This window comes from Drosophila navojoa, chromosome 3, assembly GCF_054131105.1.
Source record: "Drosophila navojoa isolate 15081-1374.11 chromosome 3, UAZ_NAV_1.0, whole genome shotgun sequence".
In the NCBI taxonomy this organism is placed as follows: domain Eukaryota; kingdom Metazoa; phylum Arthropoda; class Insecta; order Diptera; family Drosophilidae; genus Drosophila; species Drosophila navojoa.
Genome location: NC_142891.1, coordinates 1,124,169 through 1,149,393, shown reverse-complemented (window position 1 = coordinate 1,149,393; position 25,225 = coordinate 1,124,169). Strand labels below are relative to the sequence as shown.

Here is a 25,225-nt window from a genome sequence, read left to right as displayed (position 1 = left end):
ACTCAGTCCTTTGTGCTGTGCATCATTTGTAATTAATTTGCATCATTAGCTTTGGCGTAAAGCATTTCCATTCTATGTGGAAAATCCTGGCCACAATTTACGCATTTTGCGGCTTTGCCCGTCAAATTCAATTATAATACAAGCACAAAATGTAAAAAAATAAAATAAAATAAATAAAATGAAATGTGCGAAATTGAATAAAAAAAAAAATAACTGCAAAACAAACATATTTGGAATTATTTATTTTAATGGATTTCTGTGCAATTTATAATTGTTTTCATTCAAACAAATAATATTAATAAAATCAATTTGAGTTAGTATTTCTTGTTGTTTTAATCACTCAACAAAACATACAAAGAGAGAGAGAGAGAGAGAGAGAGAGAGAGAGAGAGAGAGAGAGAGAGGGAGAGGGAGTAAAGTGTACACAAAACCTATTGCATATTTAATTATGTTAATAAACATATTTACATTATCATAATATTTTAAAGCCACATAAAAAATGCATTTTATTTTTTTTTTAGTTCTTCATATTAAAATTTAATTTGTTTCAATTCGGTTTAATTTTCATTGTTGCGGTAAACGAAAGAAATACAAGGCGATTATATAAATTAAATTATTATATGTATTCATGAATTGCTTAAAGGGCTTTGCAATCAATTTACACAAATATTTAAATCGATAAATTTAAATATTTGCCTAGAGTTACATAAAAATAGGCTTTAATATGTAAGAGTGTTCGAGTTGAGACTCTGAAGAGTTTAACTCTAATCCCTATTCATTCTACAATACGATGTCAATAAAAATGTAGATATGTAAGATACTATACTTAAATATAATTTCTATCAATTTTAACTTTCATCTTAAATAGTTAACCCATAAATGTATTTATAGTCGTCATAGATTCAATATTCTCTTGACCCAATATTCACTTCATGCGAGCCCCTTTTAATTAATCGAATATATCAGATTGCATATATACGTATATGCTTATGTATATGTGCCCTATATATGTATCTATATACTCACATACATTACAGTTATTGTCGCCTCGTTGGCCATTGCTAAATTGGATTTGTGTTTGCATCTCTGTTGGCCACTTTTGCTTGATTTTCGGCACTTTTTGGCCGCTTTTGTTTGCCAACTGTTTATTGATATTTTATGCGCCATTTTGCAGAGCAAAATTGCACTAATTGCAATTTTAGGCACGTTCCATGGGACACTCGACATTGCAATCGCATTCGCATTCGCATTCGGATTCGCCTCGCATTCAATTGCCAATTTAATTGTTGCCAGACAACGAGCCATTAAAACTGATTCCAATTTTATGGCATCCAAAAACAACAAATACAATGCAAATTATATATTTGTGTTGCGTGTATATAGCTCTTCATCTATATGCCCTGCTTGAAATGTAACTTAAGGGTATATAGGGTGAATAATTGAAAAAAGCGAGCTATTATGGATAGATAAGTGTAGGCTATAGATACATATATAGGGATAGATACGAATATAAAAGAATATAAAGAAAATAAAAAATATTTATATATATGTATGCATTTATGGATGGATAGTAAGACAGACATATAAATATATACATATGTACGGGTATATACATAAATAATCCTAGCAATGCATAAATAGACAATGTAAATAAAGATATATGGATAATAAGATATAGAAAGATAGATAAATATACGTAGATGGAAAGATAGATAGATAGATGATAGATAGATATATAGATAGATGGATAGATAGTTGGATAGACAGATAGATAGATAGATAGATAGATAAATAGATAGATAGATAGTTGGATAGACAGATAGATAGATAGATAGATAGATAAATAGATAGATAGATAGATAAATAGATAGATAGATAGATAAATAGATAGATAGATAGATAGATAGATAAATAGATAGATAGATAGATAAATAGATAGATAGATAGATAAATAGATAGATAGATAGATAGATAAATAGATAGATAGATAGATAGATAGATGGATAGATAGATAGATAGATAGATAGATAGATAGATAGATAGATAGATAGATAGATAGATAGATAGATAGATAGATAGATAGATAGATAGATAGATAGATAGATAGATAGATAGATAGATAGATAGATAGATAGATAGATAGATAGATAGATAAATATTTAGACAGATAGGTAGATAAAATAGACAGATGGACAGATGGACAGATAGACAGGTAAACAGATAGATAGATAGATAGAAAGATGAATAGATATATAAATAGATAAATAAATAGATGGATATACATATATATCAAAGTAGAAAACAAAAATATTTATGGTGCATATCAGCAAAGATAGTTCTACAAATATATTACACACATACATATGTATATTTATATAATTTTCATATTTCTACGAAGTATTTCCATAGTCGTTCCATGCCATGCATTCAATTCAATTTTGTTGTCATGGTAAAGGCATTTTAATTGAAACTTGTAAAGCTCATATCGATTGCTCTGGATTTATGTCAAATATTTTTTTGAAAATTTCCCATATCAACATTTCCATATCGAGCCACAGGCAACAGATTTTGGCTGTCAAATGTTGTTGTTGTTGCTTCTCCTGTTGCAGCTGACATTTGAGCCAAAGTGCAATTTGTAGCCAAGTTTCGCATGCATTTCTTAAAAGTGCATAAATTGCAGCGAGCCGAGTTGGAGTGGGATGGGGGAGTATTAAATGGTCGGGTTACCTCGATTGTCAAGTTTATTACGGCAAAGGCAAAGGCATATGTCAACATGTCTGCAGCTCTGACAGTGGGGCTATTAGGGCGTGGCTGGAGGGAGGCGGCAACTTTAACTGGCAGTCAGATAAAAATTTGTGCAAATTTTTCAATCAGCGTGGCTGACGTTTGCAATGGATGTGTGTGTGCGTGTGTGAGTGTGTGTGAGTGTCAACAAATCGTAGGTTTTGCGTTTGTCAAGCAACCAAAGCAACAACAACAACAACAACAACAAGAACCAGCAAGCGATTGCAGTTCACACGCCAGCAAAGTGAGTCAAACCAAAGTCAAAGTTCAAACACAATTTCTCAAATATGCAAGAGCATGTGCATAGCTACCATATATGCAGGTGTGTGTGTCTGTCTGTGTGTGTATGCATACTTGGTGCGTTGCTCAGCCAGCTGCCTGGCACCTTTTGAAATTGAATGGGCCGGCCGGCGCTCTGCTGCCGTAAAAGAAGATAAATGACACAAGTGAGCCATATCAGCCGCAGTCAGCAGCCGAGTCGGAACGAGCCCAGATGCTGGCTGAGCAGGGCACAGACAGGTGGGACAGGTGGGACAGGGAGTGGCTGTAGTGGGTGCCGTTAGACATACTCTGGCTGCCATCTTGAGGCCTGCAGTTGTCAGAGGACAGCGGATAGGCGGACAGCACAATTGGACTGGCAACAGGATGGGATGCTTCCAGCTTTGCTCTGACTCTCATTCTCATTCCCATTCTCACTAAGACTACGATTCTGACTCTACTGCACACCTGCACCAACTGCAATTCCACTCCTGCTCCTGCTGCTGCTCCTGCTGCTGCTGCTGCTCCTGCTCCTGCTCTTCCTCCTGGTCAGCTTTGCATTTGATTAAAAACGGATAGTCCTTTGCATGTAGCGCAGTTTCGTTTCGCTACACTGACTGAGCCGCTCTGCTCGCTCACCTTCCACTTGATGCCACAGATAAAAAAGTGGCTATATATACACTATATATATAAATAGCACACATACATACATGCATATACTTTAATTTAATATTCATGTGAATTGTGAAAATGTTGCGCAAGTGCCAAAAACTGACTCAAAGGCCGTCTCGTTATATAAATGAATAAATAAATAAGAATGAAATAAAAAAATATATGATAAAAGGCCAAGTTTTTGGCAGCCAAGAGAACACGAATAGCACATACACTACAAAGTGTAAATAGTTTGAGATTATTATAAATAATTAAATTTGGAATATTTAATTTACTTTAAGTTATAGCAACGCTTAAAATTAAAATATATATGATATATATATATGTATAAAATATAAATAAAAATTAAAATTTAAATTAAATTTAAATTTTATTTTTAAAAATAGGCCTATAATTAAAAAAGAAAAAAATTATATAATAAAAATTATGTTTGTTACTTGTTAAAAAAAAAAGAATAAATAAATAAAAAAAAAAAATGGACTTTAAAACAAGTTTTTCGTTTTTATTATGGATTTATTTTATTTTTATTTTTTAAGTAAATACACAGTGAAAAATAGTTATAATTCTTCTGAATTATTTATATGTATTATATATTGTAATTAAATAATTTTTATTTATTATTATTTTTTTTTTTACTTTTACACCCGGAACATATAACACCTATATTATATGCATATATGTGTATGTGTATGTGTATGTGTATATAATAATATAATTTTATTTGATCAATTTGCTAACTCTGGTATATATGACAACATTGCTGCATATCGCTTGTGCCTTGCTGCTCTCTCAGGCCCTCGCACAGGAGCAAGCAATGCGATGCGTTGCGGCCTGACAGTGGGCATGAAAATTTATTACTTTTGTCGGGTGCCGAGTGTCGCGTGTCTGCTGCAGGAGCAGGCAGCAGGAGCAGCAGGAGCAGCAGCTCACTTTCAAGTGCGAATCCATTGCGCGTTAAATTTGGCGGCGTTGGCGGCAACGTTGCCAACTCGCCGACATCTCCGGCCATCCAACATGAAACTGACAAAAGTTGCGCCAAGGCAAAAGTTCGCTGCAACAATGTCCAATTCGTGGCCGAGCAAAAACGAAACGCATAAAAAATCATAAAAAGAAAACGAAATAAATGCCAACGCATAGCTGAAGTGGATGTGGAAGTGGAAGTGGATGTGGAAGTGGCCATGGCGCTGCATTCATATATGTGTTGCTGCACATATACACATACATATATGTATGTATATGAGATATGCGTATGTATATATGTAGGTGGGCAAGTGGAAATATATAGTTTTTAATATGCATAAATTGCACTTATTTTTATTTTGCTTTCATTTTTGAAGCGCCCTAAAAGCGGTTGCAGTTGCGAAATCTCTGATAGCACGAGGTCGACTATTTTATACGCTGATAAAACTGCGATGACATACGCTGAAAGGTATATGAAGAGGTTGAAGACTCTCTGGCATGTGCTTTAGACTCAAGCTTTACTTGTCTTAAGCCAAACATCTTCTATTTATTCAGCTTAATCTATGCCACTTTAATGAGCTTTTGACATTAATGAGCTTTACAGCCTTTGATAAGCCTGCCTTGTTGGTCTTTATAAGTTGTTAAAGATCTTCAATTGCTTTAAAACACAGATTTCATCTTCAAAAAGAATTTCAAGAATTATTTAATACTAACCAAAATTCGAACCTAGAGCGTGGTACAATGTAATATATTCTCTAAAGCTTCTAAAAAATTATTTCTAAATTAATAAAAATAAATCAACCATACAGAAACTATTTCATAAAGATTTCGTAAGGATTATAAAGATTATTCAAGCTTGTTTGAATTTTATAAGAAAATATTTTTATAGTAAATAAAAGCTTTAACAATATCGTTAAATTTATTCAAGTATTATTCATATACAATTACATTTTTATAAGAAATATATACTCTAATAAAAGATAAGTGCCTTAAATGTACTTTAAAAACATTCATAAATTCTTTTATTTCCTCTATAATTTAACCCCAAAAATTTCTCTGTAATTTTTGCAAGCACTATAAGCTTCCTCCGTCAAGTTTATTCAGCTATTTAAAAATCATTTCCAGCCCGTGTCATTATATTACTCCCAGCTCAGCTTAATGATTTTTACTTGCTTCACTCAGTTGCCGCTCGAAGTATATCAAAGAGCAGAAGCTGCGGGTGCCAGCTCAGAGCTCAGAGCTCACAGGTCTCGCTCTCTGCGAATGCAATGCGATTCATATATAAGAGGAATAAAAGAAGAAGAGAAATCGGACATATATCTTCATGAATTTTCAGCTGTAGCTGAAATGAAAAAGCAAAGCTGACAAAAGTTAAGAAGTAAAGCGGCTTGTGCCCCGAGTCCGAAACGCGATGGCCCCTGGTGACAGGCGCTGGGTAAAATGCGCCCCCTCAGCTGTCTGATATTCAGCGAGCGACAGGCGCCCAAAGAGTGTGTGTGAGTGTGTGTGTGCGTGTGTGTGTGTGACAGCAATGGCCCCGCAACGTTGACAGTTGTCAATGTTATTAGCGACATGTGAAGCGAGCCCTGAAAAGCTCGCAGCAGCATCAGCAACAGCAGCAGCATCCGAAGTGAGTTGGCTTTATGTAACTCTGAAAACAAATTGCTTGTAATATTTGCCAAGGAATGCCTCCTAATTGAGCACGGTAAGGTTAACAGTCTGTCGATTCACTTAAAGCCAAACAACATTTTCATTTACCGGCAAGAGAGACAGAGAGGGAGAGTGAGTGGGTAACAAATGTTGCCCAGAGCTACTAGTATTGCCTCTGCTATTTGCTGATTGTGTAACAAATATTGACAGGGCCGACAGGGCTCAACTGGCCTAAAAAGTAGCACAGCAACAAACGGAACTGGACCGGCTCGGCCCGTCCGGTGGGACATTTGTGCCATATCATGTTCCATGTTGACGCACCAGCACAAAAGCCGAAATTATATTTAAAAGTTTGCAGTTTATTTTTTGCCTCTCTCCCCCTCTATCACTCTCTCCCTCTCTGTCTCTGTCTCTTTTGGCTATTCTTTGGTCCACTCTATGTGGATTGCGGCATGTGGTGGGGTGGGCGGGTACCCGCACGTTATTTACTTTTGCGGTCATTGTGCGACGTTCATGGGGCGAGTCCCCAAAGTTATAATTCTTAAAGTTTTTATCTATCGCACACATCCGGCTTGGCTGTCCTGTTTAAACGGGCGTATACGTAATATTCAAGCTCAAGCTGATTTAATAGCCGTGCTCCACTCCCCACACTCCCTTATTTATGCATATTAACGTTTTGCTGTCCCGCCGTCTAATTCCATCTGAAATTCGCTCAATCCTCATTTAATTCGCCCAACGAAGCGCTAATGAAAATCTTAATGCGCCGCAGTTAATAATAAAATGGAATTAGGCGACCCCAAACCTCCCCCCCTCCACCTCTGGGGCATTCGTTTGAGCATTGCCAATGACTTTTGGGCATTTTCAATTTTAATTAAGTACCCAGCAGACAATCTGTCTGACTGTACGTCCGTCCGTCCGTCCGTTCGTCTGGATATCTGCTGGTTCGACCTACTGGCGCCTACTTTTAGGGGAATTTATGTGCAACAACAAAATGGCAATTTGTTAGGCTAATGATGCCATTTTTCGCAGCAAATTACCTGACCATGCCCATCTAACAAGCAAATAAACAAACTGCCAACAAACATATTCACCCACACACACTCACGCACACACACTCACACACACACACACACAAGCATTGGCATGTGTGTTTATACACGACATGTGTTCACTCAATGTTGTAGCAGCGGAACTAGTTCATTTGGAAATCGATTGCCAAGGTGCTGTGATATTTATTGTGCAATAAGAGTTTCTTCAAAACGAGATCATTTCAGGGTTTTAGAATTAGTTCCACTAATAAACTAGTTCTTTTTTTAGTTGAAAGTTCAATTTTAAACAAAAAACTAGTTGCAACAAAAAAAATATACAAATTCTGTAGAACTAGTTCTTATTATTATAAAAATGTTATTTTGAACTAGCTCGTTTCAGCAACGTGACTGAGGAACTAGTTCATTTTATAGTTAATCCCTTAAGTGTTGGATATTACGCCATAGTTCTTCATAAAATGTCAAACTAATTTGATGAGCTGGGGAAAGACTTCCCTAAGAACTAGTCTTATTTCGGAACTAGTTAATTTTGTAACCGAGATTTCTCTATTTTAAATGTTTTACTCTCATAATGCCATTATTATTCTGATTAATTTCTTTGGATGCAGCTTTCACTTAAATTAAACTAAACTCTAAATGGAACTAGTTCCACAAGGTGAGTAAAGCTGAGCAAAAATTTGCTGTTGGATAGTAGTTTGAGTTGCTTCCATTGGAACTAGCGCCCTTTGATTTAAGATGCTTGTCATATTGATTTCGTACGTTACGTAAGCAGTCTAGTCATTGGAACTAGTTCCCTGAAGTGAACCATCACAAGAGCAGACGTAACTGCAGTCTAACCACAGCAATAGCCATTCGAAACGTAACTCAAATTAAGGCTAAACAGCTCAAGCAGTCATCAATAAAACAGAGAGAATAAACGCCAACTGGCGATTGAGTTAGTTCGTTCACGTAAGCGTAACGGAACCATAATGACCAGCACTCGCATTACGTATACGTGTAGTGGGTCAACAAGTTGTGGCAAGTCAGCAGAAATTTGCTTTCGCTGCGGATTTTGCTTTTCTGCTTACACAAATACTTACCTGTCATAAAAGCCAAGCACTTCAACGCCTTTGCTGCGGCTGCGGCTGCGGCGGTGACTGCGACTTTCCCTTTGACCATGGCCAAGAGAAGATCCTCTGGCAGCCCGTGATTTCGTTGGCTTATTTGCGGCAAACTGAACAAATTTCATTTTAATTAGCGCTACGTTGCACTATGCAAGCGATTCGAAATTCGCACAACTGTTGCCCGCAACAAAAGCCCCAAAGTCTATTAACCACGCCGCGGAGCCAAAAAGGCAATAGCAAGGAGCCAGCACAGCTCTAATGCCAATAAACGGCGTCTGGCACGCAGACAGATAGCACGACTAGTTGGCTATGCACAGACACTCGACAATGGAGACCAGAAGTAATCACTAAATGTTGTTATTGTTGCTGTTGCTGTTGCTGCTGTTGCTGCTGTTGCTGTGCGGGTGCTGCAAATCGCAGCCAAAGTCCGAAACCTAATGCCAATGCACATGATGTGTTTAATGGTTAAATTGTTGCTAATTCCATTAGCCCACGCTGCTGGCTGCACTTCTGTGGCCAAAGTGTTGCAATGCCCGCCAGCAGCCCCAACAGCCCCAACAGTTGCCCAAAAGCCCCAACAGCCAAACAAGCAGCAACAACAACTGCTGCCACATCAGCAACAGCTCTTCGATTCTATCGGAATGGGAGCCGCCGGCAACTGGAACGTGCGCAAATTAATGTAACGTTGACGCAATGTTAGGCACGAACCAATTTCACTTAAAACCTTCAGCCAACAGTCCGCAACCCACTTGCTTCTCCTGCTGCTCCTCCATTCCCATAAACTTATCAACTGACCATGCCCCTATGCCCTGCTGCTTATACATCCTTCTCTAGCTGCCTTCTCCTGTAGCCTTCTCCTCACCCTCCTGCCTCCTGCCTCCTACCTTCTCCTCCTTCTCCTGCCTCCTCCAGCTGCCCCCTTCTGTTGCCTTTTCCTGCAGCGTGCTCCTCGTCTTTGTGTCTCTCCTTCTACAACAATGGCTCCTCCTCCTCCTCCTCCTCGTCCTCCTCCTCCTCCTCCTTCTCCTGCCCAAATTGGCACCTTGTTTGGCCTATCAACTGGTTTGTCACACTACTCCTTGGCCAAGCGCCGGCGTTTGCTCTTGGCATCTGATTAAATGGTTAATCGAAAAGCTTAAACGTGGCTTTGACAACAAGCAGGAAAAGCCATAAACTAACTAAAAAAGAAAATCATAAAAAAAAATATAAGCTAAATATTAGATATATTATATAACTAACTAAAAAAGAAAACCATAGAAAAAGTTTAAGCTAAAAAATATTTTAAAAATTTTAACTTAAAAAAAAAAAATCATAAAAAAGCACAAATTTAAATGTACAAATTATTGGGCGTAATTCCTTAAACTTCTAACTATTCATACTCCATTTATGACAGCTTAAGCATCCATGAAGATTATTAAAACTAAATGTGGGCGATTTTAAACTTTAAAAGCAAATGAAATTTCTCACTAAACAGTCAGATAAATGAAAAGCCGTAAATTTAAATTAATTCCAAGTGATATCAACTGATTTTTGGGAAACTGAATATTAAATTGGTAATTCAAATGGGCGCTCATCTCATATTTATCGGATTTCCCCGCATTTCCCTGCATTTCCCCGCATTTCCATGGCAAACAAATGTCGAGCAGCGTGCCAAACGCATTAAATTCGCTTAGTAAATGTACTAAATATACGCGACGGCATACAGATGAGCATAACCTGCAGCTGAGTGGGGCGTATGGCCAGGCGGGGGAGTGGGTGTGGGCGTGGCTCATTCAGTTAACGCGCCGTCGCGCCGTAGTTGCCACTTTTCTATTTATTTGGCCATTAACGCTCATTTGTGGTTATCAGGTAAATTGGATAAAAGCCAACGTAGCATGAAGCCAGGCACAAACAGCGAACAGAGGTGACAGGACCTCTGGCTGTGCCGCATACACACAGAGAGAGGGAGAGAGAGAGAGGGAGAGGGAGTGGCAGAGGCTGTGCCTGGCTGTTGCTGCTGCTTATCTTCAAGTGTTGCAGCAACATGAAAATGAAGACTCTGACTGCAAACACTGCAAAGACGCTAGCTATATACATATACATATATATATTTCTTTTTCATGGCACTAACTGCGCCAGTCATTAACTTTTTATGTCTCCTCACCCCCACTCTCTCTCTCTCTCTCTCTCTCTCTCGCTGCATTTACATTCAAATCGAATTCAAATATTTGCGGTTATTTTTACGGGTTTACAGTCAGCCTTTGTTTTGTGGCCACAATTTGCTTTTAGACTAATAAATAAAAACAGTGACGATGGCGTCATAAAATTTAATTTTCATGCACACACACACACACACACACACCAACAACACAAACGTTAACAAAAAATAAAATAAATAGAAATATAAATAAAAAAATAAAAGGATATTTAAATGCGCCATATTGCAAGCTCAAATGAAATTTTGTGGCTTGTTGCAAAACAAGGGCAAAGAGCTAAAAACGAAAGTAAGAAGAAGAGAAACATGAAAAATAACACAAAGTGCAGCGTAAATAAAAATGCATTTGATTTGTGAATGCTGCGCCACAAATATACCCTGTAAATAAATTTATAAAAAAAAAAAAATAATAATAACAAATAAATAAATACAAATTTGTATATCTATATAAAAAAAAAATATATATATATACACAAATATACCCTGTAAATAATTTTATACAAAAAAAAATAACAAATAAATAAATACAAATTTGTATATCTATATAAATATATAATAAAAAATATACACAAATATACCCTGTAATCAATTTTATAAAAAAAAATAATAATAATAATTAACTAAATAAATACAAATTTGTATATCTATATAAATATACAAAAAAAAATATACACAAATATACCCTGTAAACAATTTCATAAAAAAAAATTAATAATTAACTAAATAAATACAAATTTGTATATCTATATAAATATAAATATATAAAAAAATTAATATATATAAAATATAAAAATATATAAAAACATACATGCATATAAAAATATAAATATATATAAAAATTAAATTCGCTCAACTTTAAAGTTGAAAATTTTACGCATGAGCCTTTTGCATGGCATGAGGTAAAGCTATTCTAGCTAGTTAGATAATGAAGTTTATTTATTTATTTATTTATTTATTTATTGCTAAAAAGTATTAATTCTATATAACAAGTTTTAAGCCAGAGCGACAAAGGCCTTCAGGCTAATTAAGTTAATTAAGCTGTTCATTTCACTAATAACACTAACTATTGAATACATTCAGCTTGCAGTCGGTTTCTACATGCCTGAAAGTATGCAATGAAAAATGATTGGAAAAATAATTAACTATATATGATAGATTTTGGATCAAGCAGTAGGTAGTGTAATACTTCAACATATATTCATATTATATGTTTACATCGACAGTTACCTAATAGGTATCGGTTCACTCCGTGATTTCTCTCTCCTCCTGGTATATACTCCTTCTTTCTTTATTCCTTCGATTAGCTCATCCGCTTTGCCTAGCCAAAACAGCTTTCGTAAGTTTCTAATCGAAGGAATATAATTTCTGCTTTCATCCTAGTTCTAGAGATATTCTTCTTCAATCTTGTTCAAGTTTTTAAAATTTCTTTGAACCATCTATCTGCTTGGGATCTCCATGTTGTTCTTGTTCCTCTTATCATGTTTCACATTTGTTTATCTTTTTTCTGAGCACTAGTTTCTAAATTCTTGTATATGCTGATATAGCAATTAATATATATACATATATATAGTTATACTAGCTTGTGCAATCAGCAAGACGATTGGGGAAATGAAAATGTCTAGACTGTACCACATAGTATAATTATTGCAAATCACTCTTACTTGCTATTGATGAGTGATTTAAATTGATGATATAGAATCTAAATACATACATATATGTATATGTTTTACTATAGATTAAGAAATTATAAGTGCTGTACGGTATATATATGTACATATGGCTTCAGTGTACGTACAGTGCTTAGAATTTCTATATATATTTCGATTCTATATCACCTAAAGTCCCTCATTCAATATGCCCATCTCGCAATCTTTGTTACTGGATATGCCATGGAGAGGCCACGTCTGCATCAGAATAGTAAAGCACACACACACGCAAGCACACACACGCACACACTTGTGTACACCCATATGTATTTGAAAGCACAGTTGCATTGGCGACGCGACGCGACGCACGCGGTCGCTCAATATGAAAATTCTTGTACATGGCATAAAGTCCGGCGGGTTGGCCGCAGTACAGCTCAGTGCAGGTTTGCGGCGACATTTGGGGCGGGGCTGAAGGGTGGCGGCGCCTTGGTGTCAGTTGGTCTGCGGTCGGTTTGCGCTAAATTAAATTTTCGGTGCACGGCGACCCCAAGCGTCCAACGGAGAGCGAGGGACACGTTTCATAATTCGCCGAGTGTTGCCCAAAAGGTTGACTGCATACAATGGATACATTGAAATTCGAATATTTTTATTTGGCAAGTTCTATGCGCGTATATCGCAAATCAACATCCCCATTCAAGTACATTCCCAGGCCGGAGTCGGAGGACAGGGACAACTTTTTAGTCTGCTCGATTTTGTACTCGGATAAAATGCGTAGCAGAGCCATTTTCACACTTAGCAAGCCAACTCGCATGCCTGAAATATATAAATTGAGATTTATGAGTTCATAAATTGTAAAGCTTTTATATATAGAAAAAAAGTTCTAGATATAAGAAATGGGTAAAGTGCTATGTGGACAGGTTTTGTATAAAATGTATAGATTTTCAACAATAATAAATAATATATGTGTCATAAATAATATCCGGATGGGATATCTAATTGGATTCTATCGTACGAACTTTAAAGATAACAATATAAATCAAGAAGTACTCGACTAACGGACACCTAGGGTTGCCCCTACTTAAATACTCTCTTACTATTGACACATTTATCCATCGATCTATATTTGGACACTCACCCAGGCAGATGCGTGGTCCATCCCCGAAGGCCAGGAGGCAGCCGCGCTTGGTGAACTCGCTGACGCCTTCATTGTCAAAGCGTTCGGGCCGAAACTCGTCCGGTTGAGGAAAATAGGTTTCATCGTGATGATAGTGATACGCGGGTATTGCCACAGTGACGCCCGGCTCGACATTCAAGATTTTATCGTTGCCCAAGTCGATTTTTGTGGGCCTAGTGCAGATCTTGAGCAAGAAGCCAATCACGCTGGTCATACGCATCGATTCTATGAATATATATGGAATATATATAAATAATTATTCACAAGTGCATTCATTCATATTCATATAACACTATATGATAATAATAATAATAATAGTGGAACTTATATTCATTTCATTCATTCACATATTCAGATTAATATTCAGATTACACGTATATACACATGAATATTCACATTTGTACTCACATTCACATTTACATTCACATCCACATTCACATCCACATTCACATTCACATTCACATTCGTATTCACATTTCAATTCATATTTATATTCATATTCTCACTCACATTCACATTCACATTCACGTTCACACTCATATTCCCATGTATATTTATATTCACATTTAAATTCATATTTATATGCAGTATTCATATTCACACTGTCACATGGCACCTTCCAGTTCGCCATTCGTATTCACATTCCCATGCGTGATGTAATTGCATCATTTAAATTCAGAGGGAGTAGGCAAGAGCCGAGGCATCAGGCACAGGCACAGGCACAGGCACAGCAACATGCACAGTCACATCCACATCCACATGCTACAGTTCACCAGGTGAAATGTCATAGGTATAGGCAGAGCACAGCCACAGTCACATTCACACTCACATTCACACTAACATTCGCATTCACATTTACATTCCCATTCACACTCACACTCACATTCATATTCACATTCATATTCACATTCACATATATACCCATTCGGTAAAGACTTATCAAAGTCGCCTCCATCAATGAGTCACAGAACAAATTAATATGAGGATCGATCACAAGAGGTGGACAATAATCAAAAAGTTCCCATACCGTAAACACACTGATCGAGGTAGGGTAGAGAAGTCAGCTGCTCGTAGCTAATGCGCTTATCACCGCCCAGCGCAGTCAAGATTTCGGAGCGTAGCTTCTGCTGTTGTTCTGGACAAGAGCCCAGCTAATGAGGTCAAAATCAGAAATTGTTGTGAAATAGTGAAATGAGATGACGAAAACATCTCTACTTGCCGTATAGAGCATATGGTAGAGCACAGCGCCCGAGGTCTCGTAGCCATCCATCAGCACGGTCATAGCATGACCCACCATATCGTCCAGGCTGGCGCCCTTCTCCTGCAGCTGCAGCAGATGCGCCAAGTAATCTGAACGCTCCCCTCCACTGCCGCTCTGCCGCAGCTTGGCCGCATCCCGGGTGAGCTTCAGATAGAACTCATCCGCTGCCTGGGTGAAGAAACGCATGCGAAACAATCTCCGCACAATGGGCGCAATCGACGTGCGATTGAACCGCGTCATGCCCAGAAAAGCATGCGTAGCCCACTCCGTGGAGACGCGCTGGAAGGAGCTCGTCTCCTTGATGCTGCCGGTCAAGGAGCCAGCATCGATGCCCCAGATGAAGTCGCCCATGGCCTGAGCTGTGTAGCGATAGCAGAGCTGCCAGACAAGGAGATTCGTATATAGATGGATGGATAGATAGATGGATATATCAGATCAGATCAGAAACTACCCACATCTCTGGTTTCGATGACATTGCTATTCCGCTCCTCGATGCATCTCTGCATGAAGTTGACGAGCTGCTCTCCCGTCTGCTCCCAAATGGCATAGGCCTGCCTCAGCTTATTGGGCGTTAGGCCTGCTCCGCCGTCCACGCGGCGCTTCTTCCACTCATCGCCGGCACTGAAGAAGGGATTGCGTGAGACGTACTTATCATAGGCCGTCGAGTGGGTCACATAGCTGCTAGTCACTGTGTCCCGGAAGTCGCTGAAGTTCGTGACCAAGATCTCGTGAGCCAGCTGCGGATCGAGCACCAGGATCTGTGGCTGCCGTGTCAGGAATGTGCCCACGGCTCGCTCCTTGCCCTTGTATTTGCTACAGACATATTATATATTATACCTATATCACATATATGTATTTGTATAGCTCTATTTACTTGTAAATCTTGCCAATGTCTGCGATGAAGCTGCTGCCGCCTCCAAACAAGCCCGGATAGCTGCCGAGCAGAGTCAGCGGCTGGGCCGTCGTCAGGCCACGTTTCGTCCAGTAGCCATGGAACCAGGTGAGATACAGGTAAACTCCAGCAAAGGCCACGGGCACAATGCCCAAGAGCACTCCAATCAGCGTCCACATTGCGGCAGCTCGTTCGTTTAGCAACTGTTTGCTGAGTGCTCCGAGTGGAAATCTATCTGAGCTCTACTCGCTGATAATGGCTATATGATTACACATACACATGCATACGTTCGATTATACTAGACCCTCATTATCTCTACGCACGCTCGCTCACTCGACCCCTGTCGAGATGCCAACAATGTTTTCATTAGAGCTCACTTAGTGTAGTAGCACTTGTTTACTCTAATACGCAATAATTAAGTTAAATTGTTGAGAAATTGTTATTATTACTATTCATTTCATTTATTATTATAATACATATTTCAAGTTGTGATAGAAATGAATGAATAATTTAACTTGAATATTTAGCTGCTTGTCTTTCCTTAAAAAAAAAATTCATTTTATTTGTTATTATTCATTATATTCATTACCTATTTTAAGTAGTGACAGAAATGTATGAATAATTTAATTTGAATATTTAACTTGTTTGTTTTTTCCTTAACAAAAAATTACAGAATCAAATTATTATTATTATTAAATTTTTTATTTTTTAGTACATTTTACGTTTACAAAAAATTCATTTTATTTGTTATTATTCATAATATTCGTTACATATTTTTAGTAGTGATAGAAATAATTTAATTTAAATTTATAAGTTGTTTGATTTATCTTAAAAAAAAAAAAATTACAGAAACAAATTATTATTATTATTAATTTTTTTTATTTATTAGTACATGAAAATTAACCTTTTAAAAATAAAAAAAAAATCTGTAATATTTTTACTTAACCTAGAAAAATGTATCATGCATGTACATTTCAATAGTACAATAGTACAACTCTCTCTAGACTTTTGCAATGCTCTGCTCATCAATCATTGTATTACATAAATGCATTAGCTTATTTATTAACCTTCTAAAGGACTTTACAAATGTTCATATTATCAAGTCTCTCAGCTGTCCATGTGAACTAACTTTCATTTAAGTGAGTCAATATGACCATGTAATCTGACCAATTGAGCAATCGATTAACTAATTCTAAGTCTCATTCAAGCTCTATCAACAAGCAGATCCTCAGCCAACTTGATATCATATAAACTGGCAATCGGTCATTGTCATATACAATGCCCTTCCTCTGCATGCAACTTATGTATATCAATTTATGGAGAGTTTAGACTTAATAAACGCAATTTCTTTGCTTCTTTGCTCATGACAGCCAACATGAATCAGTCAATCACCCAATCCACAATCGTATAATCTATAGAATTTCATCAGAAGCTTCAATGAACTCTAGGTTAGTGGACTCACATGCTCTGGTTCCTACAGAGATAATGTTGAGTAATAATAGCGGACCCATTCAAGTTCTTTTAATCAGTAAGTGAACCAGTCCGAATCGGCTCGGAACTGGTTTTCCAATTCAGTCTCTCGCCTTAATCCGTGAACCAGAGAAGTCAAAACATAACCTTACACAATTTATTAAGAATCGATATACCCAAATAGAACTTGACATAATTTTGCTGGCACAACAACAGTTGAGTTGAGACACTTCGAAATAGTTAATTATATCTAATCGTATTTTGAGGCTCGGCACATGCGATAGCCCTAGCTAGTTGAAAACCTATTGCTATCGAGCAAAGCGACGATATTCCAAATTGATATCACCTTGCAGTACGACCCCGAAGCCCGAGTCTCCATCCGTGACTATCTTCTGCTTACTGCGCACAATTTGAAAGTTGCTGACGATGTGAAACAGTGCGGACTTGAGTGTCAGCAGAGCCAGGCGCATACCTAAAATAACAGTCAATATATGGTATATTGTTGGTTATACAGATATCCAAAATTGCATGGACTTACCCATGCATATGCGTGGACCATCGCTGAAGGGCAACAGAATGCCCTGCTGTACCAGCTTGATGTGCTCCCCATTATTGAACCGTTCTGGCCTGAATGCCTCCGGCTCGGGAAAGTATTTGGCATCGTGGTGAAACTGATAATTGGGTATCATAACGGTCATGCCTTCCTCCACCTCCACGCGCCTAGTCTCGCTCAGCTGTAGAAACGTGGACTCTGTGCAGATTTTCGTGTATTGAGGTATCAAACTGCTCAAGCGCAACGATTCTGAAATTGAATAGATATAGATCGATTATGGATTAGAATTAGGCTGTAGATCAGATAGGGATGATCTAAAAAACATTTAATAATTATACATTAAAATAAATATTTCTTTTCTCCCTTATTGTAGGCATATATATAATAATATACATAATTAGTAAAGATTTAGACTAGACTAGAATATGTATATCCTGTATAACTTAAATAAGAAATATCTAAAATAATATAAATATTCGTAAAAATTTCGTATCTCTTTGTGTATCTCTTAAACTTCTTTCAGCTTTCCTTTACACCCAACCCAGCCCCGTATATAACACATACGCACCGTAGACAACCTGCTCCAGGTAGGGCAACTGGCTTAGCTTATCGTAGTCCAGGGATTTCTCGTGCTCCGTGCTCTGGCGCAACTCCGTGCGCAGCTTTTGCTGAGCAGAGGGAAACTCCGACAGCTGAAGGAATTCTTAATTAGATTTGACATACATATGCATAAATGTGAATTCTGGCTTACATAGTAGAGCGCGTGAAGCAGCGCAGTTCCTGTGGTATCGTAGCCATCCAGCATAACGGTTAGCGCATGGCCCACCAGATCATCGTGCGAGGCATTCTTCTCGTCGCGCAGCCTCAGCAGATGCGATAGGTAGTCAACGCGTTGCGGCTCCTCGCCGGCCTTCAAGCGCAAGTTAAGCGACTCCTTGGTCAGGTTCGAAAAGAACTCATCCGTGTCCTTGGGATAGAAGCGCAAGCGCAGCAGCAGCCGACTAAACGGAGCTATGATCGATGCCATAAAGATGGAGATCATGTAGAAGGCGTAGTTGGTCCACTTGCTGGCCATCTGCTGCACCTTGTTGGGCTCTGTCGTGTGGTGGGTCAAGGTGCCCGCATCGATGCCCCATATGAAATCACACATCACATCGGCTGTATATCGAAAACAGAGCTGGAGGTGGGGTGTATTAGTTTGTGATTGATAAGGCGAGAGAGAGTAAGATAGAGAGAGAAAAAACATTAACAAATAATTGAGTCAAAAGAGAGAGAAAGCAAGAGTAAAGAAAAAGATAAGAGAGAATATTGAAGAGAGAGAGACAAGAAACATAATATTGAACAAGTTTTTCATATTCTATATCAGCAATTTAAATGTGATTTTGGATCTCTATTAAAAGTTTCTTTAGCCTCATATTTAACAGAGATCCAAATCATAGCTAATTTTCTAAGAATTCTTCTTCTTAATTCAACAGGAATTCCCATTCCCCACTATCAGATATCTCTTTAAATCTCGCTCACTTGGCTTACTCACATCTCTGGTCTCCAGCATATTATTGTTTAGGTGCTCCGCCATGTACTTGGTCAGCTTCCGGCCGCTCTGCTCCCAAATGCCGTAGCCACGCTTCAAGCGATTCGCCGATAGCCCCGCCTGAGCCTCGGAGCGCAGACGTCGCCAGGTGTCGCCGGATGCCCAGAAGGGATTACGCCGGGCGTACTTGTCCCACTTGGCATGCTGTATGTAGGAGCTGGTCAGCGAGTCCTTGAAGCAGCGGAAGTTGCCCACGAGAATCTCATGGGCCAGCTTGGGATCGAGCACCAGGATTTGGGGTTGTCTCGTGACAAAAACGCCCACAGCGCGATGCTTGCTTTTATACTTACTAAAGGGAGGCGAACAGTGCATAAATGCATGGTATATAGCATCTGGTATATGACCTACTTGTAGATGTTTTGCACCTCCACGACCAGATTGCTCTTGCGGGTAAGCAGACCCGGATAGGTGCCCAGCAGAGTCAAGGGCTTCGCCGTGATCAAGCCCCGCTTGCTCCAGTACTTGTGGTGCCAGGTGAGGTAGACGTAGAGGGGCAGCAGCAGTATGTGCAGGAGTATGAGTATTAGGGTGACCATTATGTAGATGTTGCCACGCCTCGCATTACGACAGCCCCAGCCTCCAGTTATCAACTGAGCCTCCTCCGCTGGCGCAGCTGCTTTTGAATACACCTCGATGCTCGATGGCAACATGTTCGCTCATCTTAGCAATAGAACTCACTCAATGTAAAAATACACATGAGTATATAAATATAACCTATAAATACATATACATATATACACTGAGATTATTAAACTATGTGAACATGTATTTGTTTTGTTCCAGTATTTGCCTTGACATTAAATTCATAAACAAACCAATTTTAAGACTCAACTAGACGAATGAATTCAATTAGCGATAACGGTTCGTCTCCCAGAGTTTCGCTTTTGATTTATTTACGACGGACAGCAGTTGCCCGGCATTGCCCGACTGAAAGTTTGGAATAAATAATTATTACAATTATTATATTTTATAATGATATATTTTGCGTTTGAGCTTAAACTTTGTTTTTAAAAAAATTTGTCATATTTTATGTATTTTATATTGTATTCAAAGAAGTTTTTACAGATCTTAGAGCTCTCGTCTATTGTCTCAGTTCCCTTGTGCTCAAAGATATTACTCATGGATATTAATTAGTTAGTCTATTTTATTATCGATTACCTTAAGACAGATAGCATTTAAAACTTTAATAAAAAAAAAAAAATCTTACAATTGAGTATCAAATTTATGAGGCTATACAAATTTGTTATCTCAATTTAATATTCAGTTAATATATGTAAATAATGTGTACAGAATTTATTATTTTATTTTATTTTAATTTATTAATTAATTTATTAATTTTTTTTCGAATATTATACAATTTATTTTTGTTTTTTTCTGTCTTTTTAATTTTATTATTATTTTATAAATATTAGTTTTTTTATCTTTTTTTTTTTTTTTTCTTATACATCTGTCTCTAAAGTAAAAATATATATTTATTATTATCATTATATATTTTGTTATATGATTTTATATGATAATTTTTTATTTTCAACATCATCTAAATTAATCGTTTTTTTTACAGTCTGTCTGGCGTAGTTCCTTATAATCTTATCAGTAAATCATAAAAGACTCGACGAATGGGTTTTATATATTTTGGTGTTAATCATATAAAAATACAATTTTTTCAAGCAGCAAGGAGGCATACAAACAAAAAATTAAATAAAAGAAATAAACAAAAAATTAATAATTATTTATTTAATATTTATTAATAGATCAAATTTAGTTCTATTCGGCCTTAGTTTAAAATAGAATAAAAACATGAAAATATATATATTTTTTTTTTAAGTATTAGACAATGAAAATTTCTTTTAAATATAGAAATAAAATAAAAAGCTATAAATATTTTTTAGTGAAGCTCTCACTTAATCCACAAGCCAAAGTCTGGTTGGGCATGCAGCGACGCGTTAAGCTTTATCAGTTGACACAATTATCGGAATAGAGAAAGACCTTATCAAGAAGGCGGCTGAGAATAAAATGTACAGACAAAAGTGACATATAATATGCTAATTACAATGTTTTAATGGGTCTCACATATAAACATTTTATCACGTTCCATATAAACAATTAGCTGCTAGAAAATAAAAAACTTTTTTGCGTGTCTTATCGATGCGAGTGGTTTTAATCCGCTACCATCAACCACTGTTGCCGTTTTTGTTTTTGTTTTTTTTTTTATTTTGTGGTGTTGGTGTTTGTGTTCGCTTATCAGTTGGCTAATTTATAACCATATGACAGAAAGAACAATTTTTAATGGGAGCTGTGGAGCTTGATAAACAAAAGGCATTGTTATTTATACTTTTAAAAATAAAAAGATAACTGAATGCGGTTTGTAAACGTAATTGACATTAAAGTCCCAAAGGTGAATGATCTATGCTGACTTTATAAGCTAAATAATTTATAATTTATAATTAAATAAATTAATAATTCATACAATTTTTTAACAATTTTAAAATTTACAAGAACTCCAAAACAAATGCCACACACATGCAAAATTTAATGCATTTAAAAAACTGCCACAAATTTTAATTTTTTAAAAATATATGTTCACAATTTTAAGCATTTAAATTGTACAAGAAAACCCGAAAAATAAATTAAATTTATATAATTTAAAAAAAAAAAAATTATATTTACTATTTTAAGTTTTACAAAAATGCCACAAAAACTAAAACGAATTACTTTCGTAATTTTTTACAATTATATGATTTAAATATTTAAAAAGAAAGCCCAAAATTCAATTTTAGTTCATATTAGAAACAAGAGCTCTTAAGTAATTACAAAATAAAAACAAATTTCACACTTAAGCACATTTTTGTTGCAAACATCATTAAGTTGTACAGATCTCTCTAAGCAGTCTTTAAAGTGGGCGACAAACCACATGACAATTGAATCGGAATCTCAAAATGTTCTCATCTCTTTGTTAGTTTCCTCTTTCGCTTCTTCAGCTTTTTTCCGCTTCTTCTTCTTCTTCCGCTTCAAACAATAACAATAATTTGTAATTTAAAAAAAACAATGCAGAGTATAACAGTAAATGAAGATCCTTCGGCCAAGCACTAGCTGCGCTCGTACTTGCAGATGACCGCGAACATCTTGTCGCCGCCCAGGTACTTGGCCAGCCAGCGGTTCTTGATCACGGCCAGCTTGAGGGTCTCGCACGCGAACTGGGCATTCAGATTGGTGTGGAGCGCCCGGCCCATGCCCTCGATAACAAGCAGATCAGTCTCATTGGCAGCAATGGCGTCGCACAGCTCCCGGGGCAGCGTGCGCATGTCCAGGCAGGGACCGCTCTGTCCGTTGGCGTACACCAGCAGGCGACCCGAGCGCCAGGCGCTGTCCAGGACATCGCACTGGCAGGCACAATCGTCCAGCAGTTCGCTCAGCTCCCGACTGGTCACATCGTTCAGCGACGGCTCGCTGTTGGCGCAGAGCAGCACCTTGGTGCCACGTCGCAGCAGCTCGCGCACAAAGGGCAGCACTCCGAGGACCACATCCACGCCGCTGTTGTCCACAAAGATGACGGCGCACTTGTGCGCCGGACTCAGGTGCAGGCGCTCCAGCCACGCGTCTAGATTGTCCACCAGCCAGGGCCGCTGCTCGATGCGCTCCAGCGCCGCATGCAGCCCGAAATTGCTGTCCTGCTCCAGTATGTTAGCTATGGCCTGGGCGCCCCAGTCGAACATGTTGCCAGCCAGAACGCCGCGCACTAGCTCTGTCCAGCGCGCGTCCTCATTGGCAATGTCGTCGATCTCCTGCAGGCGCTGCTTCAGTCTGGCCTTGGCCGAGGCATTCTCCTGCTGCTTCTGCCGCAGCCAAGGGTCTGTGAAGCCGTAGCGCCTCAGCATTGTCTCATTTAACTTGAGCAGCTCACTGGTGCCGAGCACCACCTTGCCCCGATTGTTGGCTATGTTGTTCTGGTGCTCCTCTAGCTGGTGCAGATATGCGGCCTGGAACTGCGCTGCCCGCTGCTCGGCAGTGGCATCGTCCATCTGGCTGTTGGCTGCCTGTTTGGCGAACTTGCCCACCAATTCGCGGAAGCAGGGGAACCAGTAGGCCGCCGCCTTGGCATCTGTGTTGAGATCCAGCGTGTCGGGCTGATAATTGGCAACGTCCTGCAGGAGCGTACAGCTATGCATGTTTCGCTTGAACAGTGGGCGCTTGTAACGTAACAAAATGCTGACGGCCGTCTTGTTGCTGTTGCCGTTCGTTGAATCCCAAGTGCGTACTAATAATGCCTATCGAATGTAAATTCGTTTCGTTTCGTTTTCTATCTTCTTTTTTTTTGTGTGTGTGTTTTTATCACAACCGTCGTACATTAGACAGCACTGGTAGGGTAACAACAAACGAATTTTACACCAAACAGCTGATGAAACAAAATATCACGTGACCACGTGAATGGCAAATGCGAAATAAGCCGTCTGTTCACCAGCCGAAATAATGACCCATTAATTTACATAAACCATGCTAGACTTATCGTATACAATTCTATTATTTTATTGTATATTTCAATAATAGTCTTTATTTTCAGTTACTGTTAATTATTTATTTGCTAATTTTGAATACACAAATATTTGCCGCCTTTTCGCATCTCATAGCGTTTAGCTTCTGTCTGTGTGCTGTGAGCAAGCGCAGCCTACTTCACTTCATGCCGTTGACAGGCCGTCTCTTTCCTGTTGAATTTTTTGACAAATCAACAACTTAAAAATGGTACGAATTGATAAAAATCGTTAAATATACAGGCAATCGCTGTTTTTTGTTAACTTAAATGACTGTTGAATGATTAAACAAACAATGTGGCATTAGTTGACAATGTAATTTGTATACTAAAGTGCTTGAAATAATTGTGCCACTGAATTTATACTAAAACTTTTCTATCTTCTCCAAACAGGCCAAGCGCACCAAGAAGGTTGGAATCGTTGGTAAATATGGTACCCGTTATGGTGCCTCGCTGCGTAAGATGGTCAAGAAGATGGAAATCACGCAGCACAGCAAATATACCTGCTCTTTCTGTGGCAAGGTGAGCAGACATTAAATTTTAATTCTATATTCGAGTTTCAAAATGGAAATTCCTTTCGCCCTCTAGGATTCCATGAAGCGCTCCGTCGTCGGCATCTGGTCGTGCAAGCGTTGCAAGCGCACCGTTGCTGGCGGTGCCTGGGTCTACTCCACGACCGCTGCCGCCTCAGTGCGCTCCGCCGTGCGTCGTCTGCGTGAGACGAAGGAACAGTAAAAACACAACAAAATGCTCCGTTACGTTTAGAAGTTCCCGTAGTTTTATAGACACGCAATTTTTCTGTGGTTTGCGCCGCGCCGGTTGAAAGAAAAGTTCTTGCTTTTACTCTCTAAAAGCATAAAGTGAAGAAAAAAAAATAAAAATAAAAAAATGGTTTTTACTATCTAACAGTAAAGCAAATAAAGTGTTTTCATTATACCCTGTACAAAATTGTGAAAGTGGTCGCTGTGTAGTTGAAGTCTGTATGGGCCTATGTGGCCTATATCTGCATATTCCTGATCAGCCTATTTTTTATATATTCCCGAATTTGGCAAACTACTTTATGATATAAAATTTGTGCTATATTGAAATGTATATACTAATGCCAAATGCTATACAGAGCTGGAATTGCGATAGACTAGGGTATATTCTAATAGTTCATTTGGAATATACACTCGGAGGGATATATTTACATGCACGAATAGCAAATCGGAATTACGATTGACTAAGGTATATTCGAGTTCATATGATATACAAATACTAAACGCCAAGGCATTTGAACTGTGACCCATTGAGAACTAAATATAGGGTACTTTTCAGTCGAGCGCATGATTTTATGGACTTTTATGTAGAGCTTATCGAATTTCTAATTGAAGTTGCTTGATTTCATTATAAGGTATATTCTAGTCGAGTATTTATTCTCTACAGCACTTATATAGGCCTCAAAAA

At 38.1% G+C, this 25,225-nt stretch overlaps 5 protein-coding genes across 6 annotated transcripts in view; 2 read left to right on the top strand and 3 right to left on the bottom strand.

Moving 5' to 3' along the window:
- LOC108649650 (uncharacterized) overlaps positions 1-25,225 on the top strand; it is a 203,819-nt gene that overhangs the window by 51,636 nt on the left and 126,958 nt on the right. The window lies entirely within an intron of this gene.
- Positions 12,939-15,864, bottom strand: Cyp309a1 (Cytochrome P450 309a1). The gene is made up of 6 exons (XM_030388535.2): positions 15,623-15,864; positions 15,204-15,561; positions 14,707-15,126; positions 14,515-14,638; positions 13,449-13,712; positions 12,939-13,126 (listed from the first exon to the last, which is right to left on the bottom strand). Exons 1-6 carry the CDS (start codon positions 15,817-15,819, stop codon positions 12,960-12,962), a joined length of 1,530 nt encoding a protein of 509 aa, XP_030244395.1. The 5' UTR covers positions 15,820-15,864; the 3' UTR covers positions 12,939-12,959.
- On the bottom strand, positions 17,254-20,051 carry Cyp309a2 (Cytochrome P450 309a2). 2 transcript variants are annotated; one of them, XM_089257885.1, is made up of 7 exons: positions 19,995-20,051; positions 19,603-19,927; positions 19,198-19,543; positions 18,415-18,840; positions 18,232-18,355; positions 17,649-17,912; positions 17,254-17,582 (listed from the first exon to the last, which is right to left on the bottom strand). In XM_089257885.1, the coding sequence occupies exons 2-7, from the start codon at positions 19,902-19,904 to the stop codon at positions 17,419-17,421; spliced, it is 1,626 nt and encodes a 541-aa protein (XP_089114011.1). In that variant the 5' UTR covers positions 19,905-19,927; positions 19,995-20,051; the 3' UTR covers positions 17,254-17,418. The 2 variants fall into 2 exon arrangements, with proteins under 2 accessions (XP_089114011.1, XP_030244312.1); XM_030388452.2 differs by lacking the exon at positions 19,995-20,051 and having other exon boundaries at positions 19,603-19,985.
- LOC108649645 (4'-phosphopantetheine phosphatase) lies at positions 22,275-23,646 on the bottom strand. Its single transcript, XM_030388609.2, has one exon. The coding sequence runs from the start codon at positions 23,418-23,420 to the stop codon at positions 22,341-22,343; it is 1,080 nt and encodes a 359-aa protein (XP_030244469.2). The 5' UTR covers positions 23,421-23,646; the 3' UTR covers positions 22,275-22,340.
- RpL37A (ribosomal protein L37A) lies at positions 23,842-24,701 on the top strand. Its single transcript, XM_018098647.3, has 3 exons — positions 23,842-23,991; positions 24,173-24,301; positions 24,368-24,701. The coding sequence occupies exons 1-3, from the start codon at positions 23,989-23,991 to the stop codon at positions 24,512-24,514; spliced, it is 279 nt and encodes a 92-aa protein (XP_017954136.1). The 5' UTR covers positions 23,842-23,988; the 3' UTR covers positions 24,515-24,701.

Coding starts and splice junctions, on each gene's coding strand:
- Cyp309a1 (XM_030388535.2), bottom strand. CDS start 15,819: ATGTGGACGCTGATTGGAGTGCTCTTGGGCATTGTGCCCGTGGCCTTT. Junction 15,562..15,622: donor GACATTGGCAAGATTTACAA/GTAAATAGAGCT, acceptor ATATGTCTGTAG/CAAATACAAGGGCAAGGAGC. Junction 15,127..15,203: donor ATGTCATCGAAACCAGAGAT/GTGGGTAGTTTC, acceptor CTTGTCTGGCAG/CTCTGCTATCGCTACACAGC.
- Cyp309a2 (XM_089257885.1), bottom strand. CDS start 19,904: ATGTTGCCATCGAGCATCGAGGTGTATTCAAAAGCAGCTGCGCCAGCG. Junction 18,841..19,197: donor ATATGCTGGAGACCAGAGAT/GTGAGTAAGCCA, acceptor CCCCACCTCCAG/CTCTGTTTTCGATATACAGC. Junction 18,356..18,414: donor TGCTTCACGCGCTCTACTAT/GTAAGCCAGAAT, acceptor GAATTCCTTCAG/CTGTCGGAGTTTCCCTCTGC.
- LOC108649645 (XM_030388609.2), bottom strand. CDS start 23,420: ATGCATAGCTGTACGCTCCTGCAGGACGTTGCCAATTATCAGCCCGAC.
- RpL37A (XM_018098647.3), top strand. Junction 24,302..24,367: donor CCTGCTCTTTCTGTGGCAAG/GTGAGCAGACAT, acceptor TTCGCCCTCTAG/GATTCCATGAAGCGCTCCGT.